At 39.7% G+C, this 20,180-nt stretch overlaps 1 protein-coding gene across 1 annotated transcript in view; it reads left to right on the top strand.

Annotated features, from left to right (window-relative positions):
- Window positions 1-1,001: 1,001 nt before the first annotated feature.
- LOC308661137 (uncharacterized protein) overlaps window positions 1,002-20,180 on the top strand; it is a 69,186-nt gene continuing 50,007 nt past the window's right edge. The window contains exon 1 of the mRNA XM_081315926.1: window positions 1,002-2,669. Within this exon, the coding sequence (XP_081172052.1) occupies window positions 1,241-2,293 (1,053 nt within the window). The 5' untranslated portion in view covers window positions 1,002-1,240 and the 3' untranslated portion in view covers window positions 2,294-2,669. The remainder of the gene's footprint in view (window positions 2,670-20,180) is intronic.

The raw sequence follows: 20,180 nt of genomic DNA, 5'->3' as shown, positions 1-20,180 counted from the left end.
AGAAGACCATTAGAAGGGGATCACAAGTAATACCAGTATAAATATTTATGATTAAGAAAGAAGAATGCATACTTTAAAATTCTCCTGATTTGTTGTTTAGGCTAGACGTTGAAAAAAAATGACTGAAAAAATGATTTGGAGAGAGACATGTTTGTTTCAGGGAATGATAAAAAAACTCTACAATTTGAATTGTAGGGAGATACATCCCTTTCTCTGGATGCAGAGTCAGTTTTGTACCACAAAAGGCTGCAGAAAAGCAAAAATTGGGGCACCCTTCAAACATTTTAAAGAATGTTAATTCCTTACAAAACCAATTAAAAATGAGGTAGTCTTACCTCTCCAGGAAGTTTGGTTGTTGCCTATGACCATCTTTATTGTCATACAAAAGACTGTCCATTACAGATTAATGTGGTGCACAAATGTTCAGTATCACAGGCTTTAAAAAAAAATAATGAATCGGGACTTCCGGTGGCTCCGCGGCGACGGAGGCAGCCTTCCCGGGCTGCCCGCGGCTCAGCTGAGTGATTTTCGCCCGAAACAGCGCTGATCAGCTGTTCGGGCGAATTTGAAGCCCCCTCCTCGGGAGACGAGGAGGGGGTGAGGCCCCAGGTAGGGGTTGAGTTCTCCGGGGCCGCCTGAGCTTGCAGCTTGGGCGGCCGAAGGATTGAACTCCCCCGTAGCCTGGGTCGCTCCCAGCTGGCCAGCGCCTCTGCTCCTGACTTTATGGAGCAGAGCCAGGCGTCTGCGACCACCCCTGCCTGAAGGAAGGACTATGGAATAAAAAGAGCAGGCAGAGGGGACTTCCGGTGGCTCCGCGGCGACGAAGGGAGCCTTCCCGGGCTGCCCGCGGCTCAGCTGTTGTTTTTTCGCCCGAAACAGCGCCGATCAGCTGTTCGGGCGAATCCGAAGCCCCCTCCTCGGGAGAAGAGGAGGGGGCGAGCTCCCAGGTAGGGGTAGAGTTCTCCAGGGCCGCCTGAGCTTATGGCTTGGGCGGCTGAAGGATTGAACTCCCCCGTAGCCTGGGCTGCTCCCAGCTGGCCGTCGCCTCTGCTCCTGACCTCTTGGAGCAGAGCCAGCCGTCTGCGACCACCCCTGCCTGAAGGAATGACTATGATTTAAAGGAGCAGGCAGAGCGATACAAGAGGAAATGGTAAAGAGGATTACTATGTTTTACTCTCCAGCTTGATGGACTTTTTTGGATTACAAATCTGAAGTGAAAGTGCGTCATATTTGGTAAAAGATGGCGGCTAAACCACCCCCTAAAACTCTTCGGAGTGCTGGAACTTCTCCCGTGCAACAATCATTATTGCAGGCGCTGCATCCTCCTGATGTATTGACATCAAAGGACTTACAAGATGCTCTTGAAAAACATACCCAGGTAATTTTGGAATCAATTAATATTAGATTTGCACAGATGGAGGAGAAATTGGAGAAATTGGAGGAGAGAATGGAGGAGAGGATGGAACAGAAGCTCAAAGCAATGAGGGTAGACATCTTGACTTCAGTGTGTAAAGTGGCTCGGTGTGTGGAAGAATTGGAGGAAAAGCTAGAAGACTTGACTCAAAAGAATGCTATATTAGAAGCAAAAGTATTGGAGAATGAAAATAAAATGGAAAAGGAACTGTGTCTTGCTCAATATTTCCAGATGCAGTTTGCCATTAGAATTAGAGGCTTAAAGGAGAATACTAAGGAAGATCTAAAGCAGCTGGTTTCTGAGGCTTTTGAAATAGTGTTGAAACAGCCAGCATCTGAAATAAAAGGAGGCATGGACAAAGTATTTCGTGTGAATTCATGGATTGCCAGACAGAGGAAGTTGCCTAGAGATGTGGTGGTATATTTTGCAAAAAGGGAAACTAGAGATGAAGTTATACAAGCTGCTTATGATACTAAAGTTATGATTGCTAATCAAGAAGTTTTGGTCTTAAAAGAAATTCCTCCAAAGATTCTAAGGAGAAGGAAGGATTTTACATTTCTTGTGCAAGAGCTCAAGCAGCGAGATATAAGGTTCAGATGGGAGATCCCAGTGGGGTTGATGGTGACGCACGAAGGTAAAAAGTACCGTTTGGTTACTGTGATGCAAGCGCGTGATTTCTACAATAATGTTTTAAATGCAACGCCATTAACACTTTTGGAAGCTGGAAAGGGATCTGGAGAAGGAGCGCATCAAGAGGCCGAAGATGGTCAGATAGAAGACAACGGTGTTGGAGGAGATCAAGATATAACCTCGTCGGATGAATCTATAAAACAGAGGGTGACGCGTGCTGCTGCAAAACGATCTAAGAAGAGAAAGTAGCAGGAATCGCAGAAGTCTTTGGAACTTTTACGATATAGTCAAGTAGTCAAGTAGGGGAGGGGGGAAAAGATTTGGGTGTAGACGCAATATATTTTTATATTTGGTGGTTTTGTGGAAAGGCTGAGCTTTTTTGGATTAAAGTTCAAGTTTTGTTTGCAATCTTTTTTTTTTTTTCTTCTTTTTTCTTTTTTGTTGTGTTTGGAATAATTATAGATGTGGTACTGGAAGAGGAACGGTCGATTACAGAAGAGTTGACTTTAAAGTTTTTTTGATTTGGGATCCTTGGTTAATTTGGAAAATTATTTGTAAGAATGTTATATCATGGAATGGATAAAATGGATGGAGTTTATTTAGGATAAGTATAGGGTTGAGAAGGGTTTTTTTTTCCTTTTTCCTTTTTTTTTTGTCTTTAATATATGTTTAATACTATTAAGGTTTGTTCCATTCTATATAAGCTAGAGAGTGTCCTTTTCTTATTCTAGTTTTTTTTTATATATATATTTAATATTGTTAAGGTTTGTTTTATCCTATATAAGCTAGAGAGTGATGGATTTTAGAATTTATAGTTGTTAGTATATGGTTGCTTAGGTTTGCTTTTTTATATATATATATATACCTTGTATTCAGCTCTGGGAAGTAGGGGGGGGAGGGGGGGAGGTAGGGGGGGGAGGAGGGAGGGGGGAGGAGGGGAGGTAGGGGGGGAGGAGGGAGGGGGAAGGGGGGTTTTTTAAAGGAAAATTGTATTTTAAAACTTTTCAATAAAAAAAAAAAAAAAAAAAGAGCAGGCAGAGCGGTACAAGAGGAAAAGGTGAAGAGGATTATTTTATTCTACTCTCGAGCTTGATGGACTTTTTAAACTCTAAGTGAAAGTGCGTCACAATTGAAAGTAAAAGATGGCGGCTAAACCTCCCCCTAAAACTCTTCGGAGTGCTGGAACTTCCCCGGTGCAACAATCATCATTGCAGGCATTGCATCCTCCTGATGTAGTGACATCGAAGGACTTACAAGTTGCTCTTGAAAAACATACCCAGGTAATCTTGGAATCAATTTTGGAATCAATGGGTGATAAATTTGCACAGATGGAGGAGAAATTGAAGAAGTTGGAGGAGAGAATGGAGGAGAGGATGGAACAGAAGTACAGGGTGATGAAGGTAGACATTTTGTCTTCAGTGTATAAAGTGGCTGAATGTGTGGAAGATTTGGATGAAAAAGTTAAAGATTGGACTCAAAAGAATGCCATATTAGAAGCAAAAGTATTGGAGAATGAAGATTTAAGACACAAAATGGATAAAGAATTGAGTCTTGCTCAATATTTCCAGATGCAGTTTGCCATTAGAATCAGAGGTTTAAAGGAGAATATTAAGGAAGATCTAAAGCAGCTGGTTTCTGAGGCTCTCGAAGTGGTATTGAATCAGCCAGCATCTGAAATAAAAGGAGGCATGGATAAAGTGTATCGTGTGAACTCATGGATTGCTAGACAGAGAAAGTTGCCTAGAGATGTGGTGGTTTATTTTACAAAAAGGGAAATTAGAGATGAAGTTATACAAGCTGCCTATGATACTAAGGTCGTGATTGCTGATCAAGAAGTTCTGGTTCTAAAATAAATTCCTCCAAAGATTTTAAGGAGAAGGAAGGATTTTACATTTCTTGTGCAAGAGCTCAAGCAACGAGATATAAGGTTCAGATGGGAGATTCCAGCGGGGTTGATGGTGATGCATGAAGGTAAAAGATACCGTCTGGTCACTGTGATGCAAGCGCGTGATTTTTACAATAATGTTTTAAAAGCAACCCCATTAACACTTCTGGAAGCTGCAAAGGGATCTGGAGAAGGAGAATATCAAGAGGTTGAAGATGGACAGACAGAGGAGAATGGTGCTGGAGGAGATCAAGTTATAACACTTTTGGATGATCCCAGAGAACAGAGGGTGACGCGTGCTGCTTTAAAACGATCAAAAAAGATAAAAGAACAAGATCAGCAGAAGTCTATGGAACTTTCACAACGTACTTACAGTCAAGTAGTGGGAGGTGGGAAAAGATTTGGGTGAGGAATGTAAAATTTATACAAGTTTGAAATCTAAGAGAGAATTTTTATAAAAAGTTTTATAGATGGTATTTAGATTTTAAAAAGCTAAGCATGTATCTGAATTATTAGCCTAAATGTTGGAGGTGTGGTGATAAAGATGTAATATATTTTCATATTTTCATATATGGTAGACTTGTAAAAAGGTCAAGGCTTTTTGGATAAAAGCCTGATGGAATATACTAAGTTGATGTTGAATTTAATTACGGGGATAGTACTGGAAAGAGGAACTGCCGACTATAGAGGAGTGGATTTTAAAAGTTTCTGACCTGGTCGAAATGGTGAAGATTTCGGCCTATTTGAAAGATTACTCGCAGGAACGTTATATTATGGAAGGGAGAAAATGGCTTGGGTTTATTCAGAACAAGTATAGGGTTAAGAAGTTTTATATTTGAATAAGTCTTCTTTCTTTGTTTTTTTTTCTATATTAGTTTTTTTATATATATTTATATATATTTAATATTACTAAGGTTTGTTTTATCCTATATAAGCTAGAGAGTGATAGATTTTAGAGTTTATGGTTGTTAGTATATGGTTGTTTATGATTGTTTTTTTTTATATATACCTTGTATTTAGCTCTGGGAAGTCGGGGGGGGGAGGGGGGGAGGGGGGAGAGGAAGGGGGGGAGGGAGAAGGGGGGGAGGGGGGATTTTTTAAGGGAAAAATTGTATGTAAAACTTTTCAATAAAAAAAAAATAATGAATCCAAGTCATAAGAAGTAACTGTTGCATTATACCATCTTAACTATATATAGTAGACATATAAACATTTGCTTGTCTACCTAGCAGTTTGAAAGCATGCAAATGCGAGTAGACAAATAGGTACCACTTCGGTGGGAAGGTAACAGTATTCCATGTGCCTTTTTCTATACAGTCATACTGGCCACTTGACCACAGAAATGCCTTTGGACAATGCTAAGAAACTGAGATGAACACTGCCCCCTAGATGATTGGACAGGGGGAAACTTTACCTTTAAGCATTTGCTAATATATAATTAGATGACAAAATGAAGGACTTTTTAAAAACAGATTTATGAATGATTGTTCCATTCAATCTAGGGAATAACTGTTTTGGATTGCTAAATGGGAAATAACAGACTTCATTAGCAATGGGGACTAATTATCCTGAAAAAGCATCCAACTACAGAAGGTACATGTGCTTGTTTTACTCTCAAAGACAAGAATAAATAATAATTCACATTACGGAAGACAGAGGGAAAATCCCTAATTAATGTAGTCACCCCATAGCACATTGGCAGGCGTACTTGTTCTAATTATCTTGATTTAAATATAGGGGAATAGAAAAGGCAGAGAATGGAGAACTAGCCTTTGCTAAAGAAGGTGCGGAAAAAGATGATATGAAAATGTTGGGACAGGGCTATGTTTGTAGCACTGGGTAGAGAAAAATTCAATTATAAGACAAGCCAAATACAGAAAGTCCCCAGTTGAAATTACATTCCACTCTAAAGTGAACAGCAACAAAAGGCAAGAAGCAGCAGTTCATCAGAAGTGAATTAATTACAAAAAGCTTTAAGCGCTCTCCTAAAACATCCATAAGCAGTCATGGATCTATATATGTTTTGTAGGAAAGAGAATGGCACAGATTAAAAAAAAATCAAATGCATGACCATGACCAAAGAGATTATTATTAGCATATGGTGTGGCTACAGAAGCCAGGAGACAACAGTCCAATACAGAGCCCTGTTATAGGACACGCTTGCACACTTCCCAAGGTGTGCCACAGGAAAGCAAGCACCAGAGAGAAAGACAAGTGGGTCTTCTTGCAGCATCTCCCAAGGGCCCCTCCCTTCCTGGAGCTGCCCCACCAAAAGGGTGCCGCAGAAAGGAAGGTTCAGAGCCATTAGGAATCTGACTGTTTGCACAGAGCACCAGCTTGTCTCCCAATGAAGCAGTGGACTCAGCCTTCCATCCTTCTGACATCAGTAAAATGAGGACCCGGATTGTTGGAGGCAATATGCTGACATTGTAAACCATTGTAAACCAGTGCTGTAGTATATAAATCATCCAAGTGCTATTTCTATAACAAGAGGAAGAAGAAGAAGAAGAAGAAGAAGAAGAAGAAGAAGAAGAAGAAGAAGAAGAAGAAGAAGAAGAAGAAGAAGAAGAAGAAGAAGAAGAGGAGGAGGAGGAGGAGGAGGAGCAACAACAATAACAACTTTGGCTGAATTGGAACACGTAGACCAGAAAACGTGTAAACTTTTGAATATGCACCACGCTCTACATCTACGAAGTGACATCGACAGATTGTACCTGCCAAGAAGAATAAGGGGCAGAGGGCTACTGCAAATCGACCAAACTGTAAAAGAAGAAAAATGAAGTTTGAATGACTACGTGAATCAAAGTACAGAGAGCATTATAAAAATAACAGAAACAAAGGCAGAATATACGGAGAAACGGCTGGATGACAGATTAAATAGATGGAAAACCAAAGCTTTGCATGGACAGCATTTGAAAAACATTGAAGGAAAATGTGATAACAACTTGACATGGCCATGGCTTAAGATGGGAACCATCAAGAAAGAAACGGAAGGCTTAATACTGGCTGCTCACGAACAAGCACTACAAAATAATGCCATGAAAGCAAAGATACAAAAATCTACTGACAATCCAAATTGCCGACTTTGCAACAACAAAGTTGAAACTGTTTCACATTTAATATGTGAGTGCAGCAAAATCGCGCAAACTGATTACAAAGTTAGACATGACCGAGTTGCTAACCTAATCCACTGGGCATTGTTTAAAAAAGTATGACTTGCCTGTGTCTGAAAAGTCATGGGAACATAAGGTGGAAAAAGTTGCTGAGAATGAGGGGGTGAAGATCTTGTGGGACTTCTGAATATAGGCAGATTGCCATTTGGAACACAACACACCAGATATCGCAGTCGTAGAGAACCGAAGTGTACAGTTGATTGATATCGCTGTACCAGGAGATGCCAGAGTCAAAGAAAAAGAACTGGAAAAAATTACAAAATACCATGACCTGGCCATCGAAACTGTGCGATTATGGATGAAATGTGTAACAGTGATACCCATTGTCATCGGGCACTGGGAACTATGTCCAAAAAACTTTGCAAAATACATCAAGAAATTGCAGCTTCCTGCAATAACTCCAGCGAGGCTACAAAAAACTGTACTACTCAGAACATCTTAAATTTTAAAGAGATACCTGGTTGAAACCTAGGATGCTGGCAGCAACCCATGTCAACCATTAGTGCCAGACAATTTGAATGTTCAGTTAACTGAGGTTCATGTTTAATGAATAAAAGTTTTATAAAGGTAAAGGTAAAGGTTCCCCTGCACATGCATGCTAGTCGTTTCCAACTCTAGGGGCTGGTGCTCATCTCCGTTTCAAAGCCGAAGAGCCAGCGCTTCTCCGAGGACATCTCCGTGGCCATGTGGCCAGCATGACTAGACACCAAAGGGGTACCGAATGCAGTTACCTTCCCACCATGGTGGTCCCTATTTTTCTACTTGCATTTTTATGTGCTTTCGAACTGCTAGGTTGGCAGAAGCTGGGACAAGTAACAGGCGCTCACTCTGTTATGCGGCACTTGGGATTCGACCCGCCAAACTGCTGATCTTCTGATCGACAAGCTCAGCGTCCTAACCCACTGAGCCACCGCATCCCTTAAAAGTTTTATAATAATAATAATAATAATAATAATAATAATAATAATAATAATAATAATAATAATAATAATAATAATAATTGGAAGGGACCTTGGAGGTCATGTAGTTCCAGCCTCTGCTCCGGCAGGAAACTCTACACCATTACAGACAAAAACTTCCAGTGTTGGAGCATTCACAACTTCTGGAGGCAACTTGTTCCACTGATTAATTATTCTGACTGTCAGGAAGTTTCTCCTTAGTTCTAGGTTGCTTCTCTCTTTGGTTAGTTTCCATCCATCTATCTTTCTACCTTTCCCCCCAAATTATTTGGGTATGTGTAGTTTAATTAAGAGAAGGGTGAGGGGTGACATGATAGCAGTGTTCCAATATCTCAGGGGCTGCCACAAAGAAGAGGGAGCCAGGCTGTTCTCCAGAGCACCTGAGAGCAGGACAAGAAGCAACGGATGGAAACTAGTCAAGGAGAGAAGCAACCTAGAACTAAGGAGAAATTTCTTGACAGTTAGAACAATTAATCAGTGGAACAACCTGCCTCCAGAAGTGGTGAATGCTCCAACACTGGAAGGTTTTAAGAAGAGACTGGACAGCCATTTGTCTGAAATGGTATAGGATTTCCTGCCTTAGCAGGGGGTTGGACTAGATGACCTCCAAGGTACCTTCCAAATTATTATTATTATTATTATTATTATTATTATTATTATTATTATTATTATTATTATTATTATTATTATTATTATTATTATTATTATTTAGTGGAAATACCTCTCAGGCAGGATTTTACTTTTTATAAGAACAATTTTCAAGGTTTCCACTCTGGGTTACAATATAGCCCTAGCTGTTGCTGGGATTACAGGTAACTTCTCACACTCTGAATGGTGAAAGCCTTTTGAAATCAGCTTCCAGTCTTCAATTATTCAAACACACTTAAGTATTTCTTTTTTAGAAATTGATTTGTTTTTAAAAAGCTTTTGTTCCCCATTTTCGCCTTTTGAATTATGTAAAAGTTGCCAGTTATCAGCTATGAAGAAGAGCAGCTATATTAAATGTTAAATAACCTTTAGCGGCCACAAATATTTAATCATAAAAAGGTAAATTGACAGTGGTGTGGTTCACACAGTATCCCTTGGAAACTCGACAGTATCATTCCTCATATATATTGATAAGTATAAGCTGTCCATAAATTTGCAGGCTCCATAGCTTTCTATTTATGAGAGGCTATCTAAAATTCATTCATTGCAGGTAATATCAGTAAGTCAATTCAGCTTAGCCTGATAGCTCATAACTTTTTAGCCTGCTGTATTGACTGAGCCATAGACTGTCTTTTTCCTTGGAGGCTACTTGAAAAAATTATTTGTCTCTGAGATTGTGCCTTCTCAAAGAACGATGAAGAGTTTGCCAAATGAACTTCACAACCAGAGCTCCCAATGGCATGAAATCTCAACCGTGCTAGCAAGGGAAGGGTAAAGAACAACTCACCACGGCCAACTTGGAAACTAACCAAAGGGAGAAGCAACCTAAGTTTCCTGACAGTGAGAACAATTAATCAATGGAACAAGCAGGCTCCAGAAGTTGTAGGTGCTCCAACACTGGAAGTTTTTAAGAAGAGACTGGACAGCCATTTGTCTGAAATGGTATAGGGTTTCCTGCCTGAGCAGGGGGTTGGACTAGATGACCTTCAAGGTCCCTTCCAACATTATTATTATTATTACTATTATAAAGCTTTCATTCATAAAACATGAAACTCAGTCAACTGAACACTCAAATTTACTGGCACTAATGGTTGACATGGGTTGCTGCCAACATCCTAGGTATCAACCAGGTATCTCCTTAAAATTTAAGATGTTCCGAGTAGCGCAGTTTTTTGTAGCTTTGCTGGAGTTATTGCAGGAAGCTGCAATTTCTTGATGTATTTTGCAAAGTTTTGGGACATAGTTCCCAGTGCCCCGATGACAATGGGTATCACTGTTACACATTTTATCCATAATCGCGCAGTTTCGATGGCCAGGTCATGGTATTTCATAATTTTTTCCAGTTCTTTTTCTTCGACTCTGGCATCTCCTGGTACAGAGATATCAATCAACTGTATGCTTCGGTTCTCTATGACTGCGATATCTGGTGTGTTGTGTTCCAAATGGCGATCTGTCTGTATTCGGAATTCGCACAAGATCCTCACCCTCTCATTCTTGGCAACTTTTTCCACCCTATGTTCCCATGACTTTTCAGACACAGGCAAGTCGTATTTTTTACACAATGCCCAGTGGATTAGTTTAGCAACTCGGTCATGTCTAGCTTTGTAATCAGTTTGCGCGATTTTGCTGCACTCACATATTAAATGTAAAACAGTTTCAGCTTTGTTGTTGCAAAGTCAGCAATTTGGATTGTCAGTAGATTTTTGTATCTTCGCTTTCATGGCATTAGTTTGTAGTGCTTGTTCTTGAGCAGCCAGTATTAAACCTTCCGTTTCTTTCTTGATGGTTCCCATCTTAAGCCATGGCCATGTCAAGTTGTTATCACATTTTCCTTCAATGTTTTTCAAATGCTGTCCATGCAAAGCTTTGGTTTTCCATCTATTTAATCTGTCATCCAGCTGTTTTTCCTTATATCCTGCCTTTGTTTCTGTTATTTTTATAATGCTTTTTGTTTTCACAACGTGTAGCAATTTTTCTGTACTTTGATTTACATAGTCATTCAAACTTCATTTTTCTTCTTCTTCTTCTATTATTATTATTATTATTATTATTATTATTATTATTATTATTATTATTATTATTATTATTATTATTATTATTATGCAAGCAAGAAGCGAATTGATGTGAAGGCACCATCTTCTGGGCACAAAGGAATTACAGATGTTAACCATAGAGAAAACTCTGTGGACCAATGTTCATTCCTGTAACTTGTTATACTTGCAGCTGCAGGCTTGTTGGTCACAGGAAAAGAAGGAATAAGAGCCTCTCACCACAGCACCGGGCAGTTGGATGACCTAAGCCTGAGAAACTCACTTTAATCTATTCATGAAAGGCTGTTTGCCATTTTGCACATGCATAAAGTAAAAGGAAAGACTGAAACAGTGTGACACAAAATGAATAAAAATGCATTCATTTGGTTTCGTTTTGCTTTTTTAAAAATATATTTGTTTATATTTTGGGACTGCTATATAATATGTTCTTTGCTCCTCAAGGCAAACATTGGATGATGTTTTAGCACAGCTGCATCAGGGAATCTTGTGTCCAAGGAGGATTTGGATATTAGTTTCTTAAGCCAAAACTTCCTATGTCGTTCCTGAAATTAAGCGGAATATCAAAAAAGAAGGTAAAGACTCAAAATATTTGTAGCTCAGGGTTAAAATGAGGGGTCCTTGATATTCTCTCAGCTTGGTTGTTTTCTTGCAGACATTTTATTGCCCAAACTAGGTCACATCATCAGTGTTTGGGTAATGAAACATCTGTAAGAAAACAACCGAGCTCAGAGAGCACCAGGGGTCCCTCAGACCCACTTAAGATGAGTTTGAGCTCTGCTAATTACATGGAAACTTCCATGTAGTTTTCTTGGGGTCAACATGGAGGGCTGTGTTTTGTTCCACAAAGTCTGTTGAGTGGGGGCTTGCCTCATTTCTGGGGGCAAGGTGTTCCATAAGGTGGGGGTAACCGCAGAGGAGGCTCTCTTCCTAGATCTTGCTAGTTGAAATTGGACCTCACCAGTCGAAGTCTTATATTTGCCACAGCTGATTGTCATTGTGTATCCTTCTACACAATGTGATTTCAAAGTTAGACTTCTGATACCACTTTTTCAGATACCGTATATAATTTATCAAGCCCTGGAATTTTGAACTGAGGATTTAGATTTGAATTTAAGTACCAAAATGGGTTCTTTCTATTCACAGTTCTTGTTTTCCCACTTTCCTTAGCCATTTTAAGAAGGGTTTTCTCCCTTTTCTGAAAGAAGACAAAAACGGACCTTTTCCTTGGTCCCTGTTTTTTTTTTTAACTTTTCCTCCTATTCCATGCAAACGGACCACAGCTTCCTTGGTTCTTTATTATTTTCAAACCTACTTTAGAAAAACCTCTTCTAATATTTGGTATTCTTCACCAGACTTTAGCCTTCCTAATTCCTTCCCTACAAATTCACACTACTAATTCATAACCCCCTTGCTTCCATTTCCTCTGCTTCTGCTTTTTGCTCCTCAGTATGTCAGTGAGTTCATTGTTCACCCATAACTAGTTCTTAAAACCTTTTTCCTTTTTTCTTCTCACAAGGATAATTTGTGTCTGGGGTTTAGTATCTCATTTTTTAGGGTCTTTAGTGTATTTACTATTTGGGGTTTCAAGGCATAGTATTCTGTCCTTCTTTCTTCTGAGTTCATTAAAATCTGTCTTCCTGAACTGCAAGGTACTTGACTGACATTTCTCAGATTTTCTTCCCTTAATTAACTTGAACTCCAACATGACATGGCTGGTTTTCTCCAAGGATCAGACACTGTTATTCCGCCAGCTTCTCCCTTGGTCAAGATTAGACCCAGGAAAGTTGGCCTCCTTATTTCTTCTCTCAGCTTCTGAAAAATGAAATGTTTGACACCAAAAATGTGAAGTCGTACATTTGATATGAATAATTCAAAGTGTGTTTCACAATTTGCACCTGGAAAAATCTGAGCTAAATGGAATACATACTCTCCTTTTTCTCTTTCTGGTTATAGAGTTTATTTAAATCCAATGTTTGTGAAACAATGAATCTCTTGCATTATTTATCCAATCAAGAAAGAGGACTGTGAAAATATTTACAGACTCCTCACATCCTGGACATAAACTGTTTCAACTTCTTTCCTCAAGATGACACTATAGGGCATTGCACACCAAAACTAGATATAAGGACAGTTCCCCCCCCCACGCTGTCACTCTGCTTAACAACTAATTCCTTCAAACTACTTAGTAAAGCTGTATTACTATTATTCTCCACATCCTTCCTACTACCTATCCTTATCTTCTTATGACTATATCTTTCTTGCTTTTATCTTACAATTTATATTGTTTTATTTAGTATCCTAGTATGATTTATGTTGTTTGCTTAGCTAGTATTCTATGACTATCACTAAGTGTTGCATCTTATGATTTATGAGAAAGTGTTGTATTTTATGATTTATGATGAATGTATTTTTATGTTGTTTATGATCATGATTTATCACTATTACTTGTATGTATACTCAGAGCTTATGCACCAGAAACAAATTCCTTGTATGTCTACCCACACTTGGCCAATAAAGAATTCTATTCTATTCTATTCTATTCTATTCTATTCTATTCTATTCTATTCTATTCTATTCTATTCTATTCTATTCTATTCTATTCTATTCTATTCTATTCTATTCTATTCTATTCTCATATGATTCCAGGTTCATCGCTTTCTCCAATTTTTGGATGCCAATCACTCTTTACCTTTAATGGTGCTTGTATCTATAATATATGTTTGACATAGAATTCCATTGGTATTTTCCTCCATTGCGTCCATTGTAGGTGCACATATTTTTATAACATTGATGTTTACTGGATATCCGCTGTCTAAAATATGTATGCAAAACAGATTCATATGTTTTAATAATCAGGTTATAACTAAGTAGGTACATAGTAATGTCTTTTTAACTATTTTGGGTTTTTTACTGTTCCACTCCTAAGTATGAATGCATGCCTGGGATAGGGTTCTTAATGCTCTCTGAGCTTGGTAGTTTGCTTGAAGACATTTCATTACCCAATGTAGTAAAATCATCAGTGCAAAGGAGTGTGGGGCTTGCTGCTTGTTCATAAACAGTAGCTTGTCCTGCTAGTTTTGGTGGGGTGGGATGCTCCTTAATTAGAGTATTGTTTTATGACTCACAGTTTGTCTGCTGCTGATTCCTTCTATCTGAATGTGGCTGCTGGAATGGATGTGTTTTTGTCTTTTTGTTTACTTCCTAGGGTTTCTTTACTGTCTATTTTGAATGATGTGTAAATGTGGTTTATCTGTATGTACCTATAATTACCAATGTGTCTAAATGCCAATGCCAATGCCATTTTTGGTTCATGCTTGATCTGAGATGGTAATAGTTTCCAAACTCTGATTGAGTCTACATGTTGTGAGGTTAAGGATTAATTTATCAACAAGTGCATGACCACAACAAGCTATAGCACAATCACTATAAGCGGTGAAAAGAATAATACACCCATACATCAAAAACATCTCAGAAACAGTCAATAGACTGTTCAAACAAATGTCATCACTGCAGCACACAAACCAGCTCCAAAGCATCTTAAGGAAATCCAGTTCCAAGTAGCCAAAGAGGAAGAAGGAGAAAAAAACTGGAGTGATCTTTGACATACAATGCAAAAAGTGTAGCAGCCAATATATAGGACAGACAGGGAGAAGAACAGCAGAGCACAGAGCACATCCATGAACACACACTAGCTGGCAGAAGGCATACTTAATTAATCTTCTTAATTTCCTGATTTTTATTGGCCATTTTGATTATTAGCCCCTAAATAATCTTATGTTGCCTTAATTAAGAGCTGTGGTGGCACAGTGGTCAGAATGCAGTATTGCAGGCTAATTCTCCCCACTGACAGCAGTTTGATTCTGACCAGCTGAAGATTAACTCAGCCTTCCATCCTTCTGAGGTTGGTAAAATGACCCAGATTGTTGGAGGCAATATGCTGACTGTAAACTGCTCAGACAGTGCTGTAAAATACTATGAAGCATTATATAGGTCTAAGTGCTATTGCTTAATTATACATTACTCTCTAATGCTAGTCACTTTTTCTAACTTCTTCCTTTCCTCTATTCCTAAACAGAGTTCATTTTTCAATGTCTGGTGAATAAAGAAAGGTCAGCAAGATTTTATTAGGAAAAGTATTTGTGTAGATAGAACTTTATTATTCATTTTTTAAATAAAAAAGTAAAAGTGTTGGCCAGGAGTTTGAGAGAAGAGAAATAGAAGGAGTGAAAAGATGCCCTTGTAACTTGGACTTGAAAGAGATCATGCACCTTTTCAGAACAGAGGAAAGAATTCATTATTAGAGAGCAAAAACTTCTGGAAGTGCAAGCTGGCTTTTTAGGCTACCTCTAAGACAAGGTTCTAATGGGATGCGGTGGCTCAGTGGGTTAGGACGCTGAGGTTGTCGATCAGAAGATCGGCAGTTTGGCGGGTCGAATCCCGAGTGCCGCGTAACAGAGTGAGTGCCTGTTACTCGTCCCAGCTTCTGCCAACATAGCAGTTCGAAAGCACGTAAAAATGCAAGTATAAAAATAGGGACCACTACAGTGGGAAGGTAACAGCGTTCCGTGCACCTTTGGCATCTAGTCATGCTGGCCACATGACCATGGAGACATCCTCAGATAAACGCTGGCTCTTCGGCTTTGAAATGGAGATGAGCACAGGCCCCTAGAGTCGGAAACGACTAGCACGCATGTGCGGGGGAAACTTTACCTTTACCTTAAGACAAGGCTCTAAGGATTTTAGAGGATTGTGGCAATGTTCAAACAATGAATGGAATCCACATTTAATGGCACTATAGACAACACACCTCATCACTTTTCTTTCTCTGAAATCTGGACCTTTGCAACAAAAGAGTGGGTGGCTTTTAGGGGAAAGGGTAAAAAGACAAGTGAAGAATTCATTATTGCAGCCACCATCTTGCCTTTGGGTTCCTTGTAAAAGTATACATAAAACCTAGACTGAATCTGACCAAGAAAAGTTATGTGCATGCCTCTAAAGCAGTGAAGTTGATAATAGCGCAGATTCCTTGCCAAAGTTTGCCTTCCATTTTCCTCCAATTTACCCTCCTATTTTTCTGCCTTTTTCTGAGAATTTGTTCATCATTTCTACCGGTGGCAATTTTGAGCTTGCATTATCATTGTGAGATGCCAGAAACTGGCATTTTTCAGTAGCACGCTGCTCCAACAGGCTGCCCCTCCCATCTGCTACGGCTTTTCCTAATATGAAAAAGAGGCTGCTTCTGGTGTTTTCCCTTGGATTTTAAAAGAAATATGAGAAGCCAAGATCAACGTAAAATGAAAGACAGAATACTCATGTGCATACCTCTTGGCCACTTGCTCAGAGAGAAAAGCAAGAGCTTGCACCCATCTCTGAGAATTTCATAAAATTACCTTCTCCTTTGAGAAAAAGATAAAAAAAAACAGAAGAGAAAAGCAATTTCTTTTCCATCAAATTGAGTGAGAATGGTCAGAAAAAAAATTGCAGAAGTTATTTTCAGTTATAGCAGTGGTCTTATTTCTCTGTCATCACTGAATCAGTCAAATTGTTTCCAGCTGAGCCATCACGGGTACTAAGGGATTTATTAAATCTTATGCTGGAGGCCTGAAAGGGAATTCAACAGTTATTCACTGTGCTGCCTTTGTTAGATTCTGTGCTGATAACTATACACATTTTTTCACTGTAGATGGTACATCCCCAGTTTCCTAAACAAGTCACATTTGCTTGGATCATTTTAGTCAATCATATTAACAGTATATGCAGGATTGTGAAGCTGCTAAGTTTGTTCCGTCTCTGCTTGCTTGATTAAAGCCTGTCTTTTCCCAGCTTTTTGATCTAGAATGTTTCCTGAACAACAAATGCTTTAAATTTCTGGGGAACTGGTAGTTTACCCATGTTAAAAAATAACATTTTTGGGAAAAGGAAACTTTGGTAATGTGTTTTAGATCCTGCTTATAATGAAGTTTGGAACATATGACTGATCACTTTAGGAATTCCTGAGTGAAATCTGATAAGGAGAAGATGTTCTTTGTCAGTTAATTTTGATTCAGTAAACCAAAAATAGGCAACTTGTACCTGTAATGTCAATATATCAGAATAACAGAATAACAGAGTTGGAAGGGACCTTGGAGGTCTTCTAGTCCAACCTCCTGTTCAGGCAGGAAACCCTATACCATTTCAGGCCAATGGTTTTCCAATCTCTTCTTAAAAACCTCGAGTGTTGGAGCACCTACAACTTCTGTAAAGAAGTTGTTCCACTGATTGTTCTGTCAGGAAATTCCTCCTTAGTTCTAAGTTGGCTCTCTCTTCGATTACTTTCCATTCATTGCTTCTTGTCTTGCCTTTAGGTGCTTTGGAGGATAGGTTGACCCCAAATTTCCCTCCCTCCCTCCTTGTTTCTCTCTCTCTCTCTCTCCCCACAGAAAGGAAATAAAGAACAAATTGATTCCTACTTCAATCACCCTTGTTAAGCAGCAATTTGAAGAGTGTAAAACAGTATCTCCAAGCATTGTCACTGATCTTCTGAAAAGTTTTTGTTTTCATGTAATTATGTGTCCCTTCAAGATCCTTTGTGCAGAATCTGTGTGTTCCCTGAATGTTCTCAAAATAGCAGTCCCAAGACACAGGATTCAGAGGCTGTCACCATTCACCTATCCTACCTTCTCTGCTATGGGACAGCGTCCCCCTGAGATTTGGATGGCTCTAACTTGTAGGTCTGCTGGAAGGTCTTAAAAGCCCATTTTATCCTGGACATTGGCCTAAAATATGGATGATCCCATATGGTAAAGAGGTTTTGACATCTGAATATTTGTGATTTAGATTAATGTGTGTGTAGTTTTGTGTTCTGTTTTAATATTACCTTCCATGCTTATTGGCTATTTTATTCTGTGTTTTCAGTCCTTTGTTAGCCACCCAGAGTTACTAGCCTAATGTGTGAGTTGGTTAGACATTTTCTTTCCTTAAATAAAACAAATAAAAACAGTCCTTCAAGATTTTAGTTGGATACAGTCTTCATTTAGGATCGCCAAGTATCAACATCTGTTTAGAGCAGCCTCTCCAGATTTCAGACATGAATTGCTTACAGAAAAATAAAACTCCATTACATCTCAAACATAAGAATGCAACAACACAATTCATGGATATTGCTCATTACAGCTGCAATGGTGACCCTATTTTCAGACTGAAAACCTTCCATTCACCTTGGCCGGGTCAAGATAATCTTCAGAATCATTACAAAGGGGTGGCTTTTGGGTCATTAAGCTGGAGGAGGGAGAATGGGGAAACTTGCTGCTGTGCATATGTTGACAACCAATTTATTTGCTGGTTGACTGTGAAGAATGGTGCAGCCTCTCCATGTCAGTTTGAGGGCACTATATTGTATATGTTTTCATCGTCATTAGAAGGGTTACAAATAACATACCTGGAGCACAGCATATATCTTTAGGACAAAGTGTCAATGTAAAGATAATTGGGTTGGTTTTCCTACCTCCCTTAGACAGCAGGATACATTCCCCCTTATACACACACTCACACCTCCAGGTAGATGATCACTTGAACTGCTGCTCTGTAAACATATGCAACTTGTTTTTTGTCAGAATCAATGCTACCACAATATTGAACTACAAAAGATATTGCCTTCTAATAGTTCTGCTGCTATATTATATATTTATCTCTACATGTTAGATATGATAAATTCAGAGAAGACCAGTTGGATTGTGCAGTCAGGTCCATAAGTTTAAGTTAACTGTGGTTTCTTGAATAAATGACTGATGTTTGCTTCGTGCAATATGCTGAACCATAAACTATGGCTTTCAAGCTATATGGCTGTATCGGCATAACAACTTCATGTGATTTATATGGCTATCCATATCATCAAAATGACTTAGGTACAAACAATCAGATAAATCATAGAATCGTGGGGCTGGAAGAGACCTTGGAGGTCTTCTAAGGCAACTCCCTGCTCAAGGCAGGAGACCTTATACCAGGGGTGTCAAACTGATGACCCGCGGGCTGGATGCATCACATGGAAGCCACGCCCACCCCATTGCTGGCAATGGCAAAACTTTCCCCATATGTTGTGCGATGTCATGTGATGTCATGAGTTTGACATGTCTGCCTTATACCATTCCAGATAAATAGTTGTCCAATCTTTTCCTGAAAACCTCCAGCTATGAAGCATCCACAACTCTGGGAGGCAAGTTGTTCCATTAATTGTTCTTGCTGTCAGTAATTTCTTCTTAGTTCCACACTGGATCTTTCTTTAATGAGCTTCCATCCATTGCTTCTTGTTCTGTCCTCAGGTGCTTTGAAAAATAAGTCAGCCCCTTCTTCTCTGCAACAACTCCTCAAGTACTGGAAGACAGCTATCATGTCATCCCCAATCCTTTTCTTCTTTAGGCTAGACTACCTAATTCCCTTAACCATTCATCATCTCCAGATAATAATAACAGTAATAAATAATAATAAAATAATAATAATAACAACAACAATAATACTTTGGAAGGTACCTTGGAGGTCATCTAGTACAGGGCTTTTCAACCAGTGGTACGGGTACCACCTGTGGTACATTGGCACCTGGCAGGTGGTACGCGATCATCCTAGAAAAGTGATAGCGGGGGAGGGGAATGAGCTGAACCAGTGGCAGCCCGGCACAAGCCTGAGCGAGAGAGGGCTGGAGCTGCAGGGCTCTCAGGGCTCAGCAGAAGCGCCAGGATCAGCGCTTCTTAGGGACTGTCAGGGCTCAGTGGAAGCGCCAGGATAAGCGCAAGGCTCCAGCTGGAGCTCAGTGCTGATCCTGGCGCTACTGCTGTGCCCAGAAGAAGTGCCAATCAGCTGGAATGTTGCAGCATCTCCAGGGTCTTGTGATTTACATTCAGATGCTTGGCAACTGATTCATATTTATGATGGTCACAGTGTCACAGGGTCATGTGAAGTGACCAAAACCTTCTGCAACCACCCAGCAGATGGGGGGGGGAATAAAAACCAAACACCCCCCACCCCACCCCCACTGCCAATCCTCAACAGAAATGCTCACAACAATGAAAACCTCAGACAGGAGGAAGAGCGCCACCGGGCGGGTGGGCAGGTGTCTTGCTCGGTTGTGGCTTGGGGGGCACTTTTTTCAGTGCCATTGTAACTTTGAACAGTCACTAAGCGAATTGTTGTAAGTCGAGGGCTACCTGTACTTCATCACTTTTTTTCCTTTTTTTTTTGGTCATCAAGTTTTTGACACCTTGCTAGGCGACTGGTGGTATGCAGATGTTGCCACAAGCCCTGATCTAGTACAAGAGCCTTGGTGGAGCAGTGGGCTAATGCCTCCTTAAGTAACACCAGCTGCCTGCAATTAGTGCAGGTTCGCATCCCACCAGGCTCAAGGTTGACTCAGCCTTCCATCCTTCCGAGGTAGGTAAAATGAGGACCCAG

Source organism: Vipera berus (genome assembly GCF_964194415.1).
Source record: "Vipera berus genome assembly, chromosome: 2".
Classification (NCBI taxonomy): domain Eukaryota; kingdom Metazoa; phylum Chordata; class Lepidosauria; order Squamata; family Viperidae; genus Vipera; species Vipera berus.
This window is presented reverse-complemented; position numbering and strand designations above follow the sequence as displayed.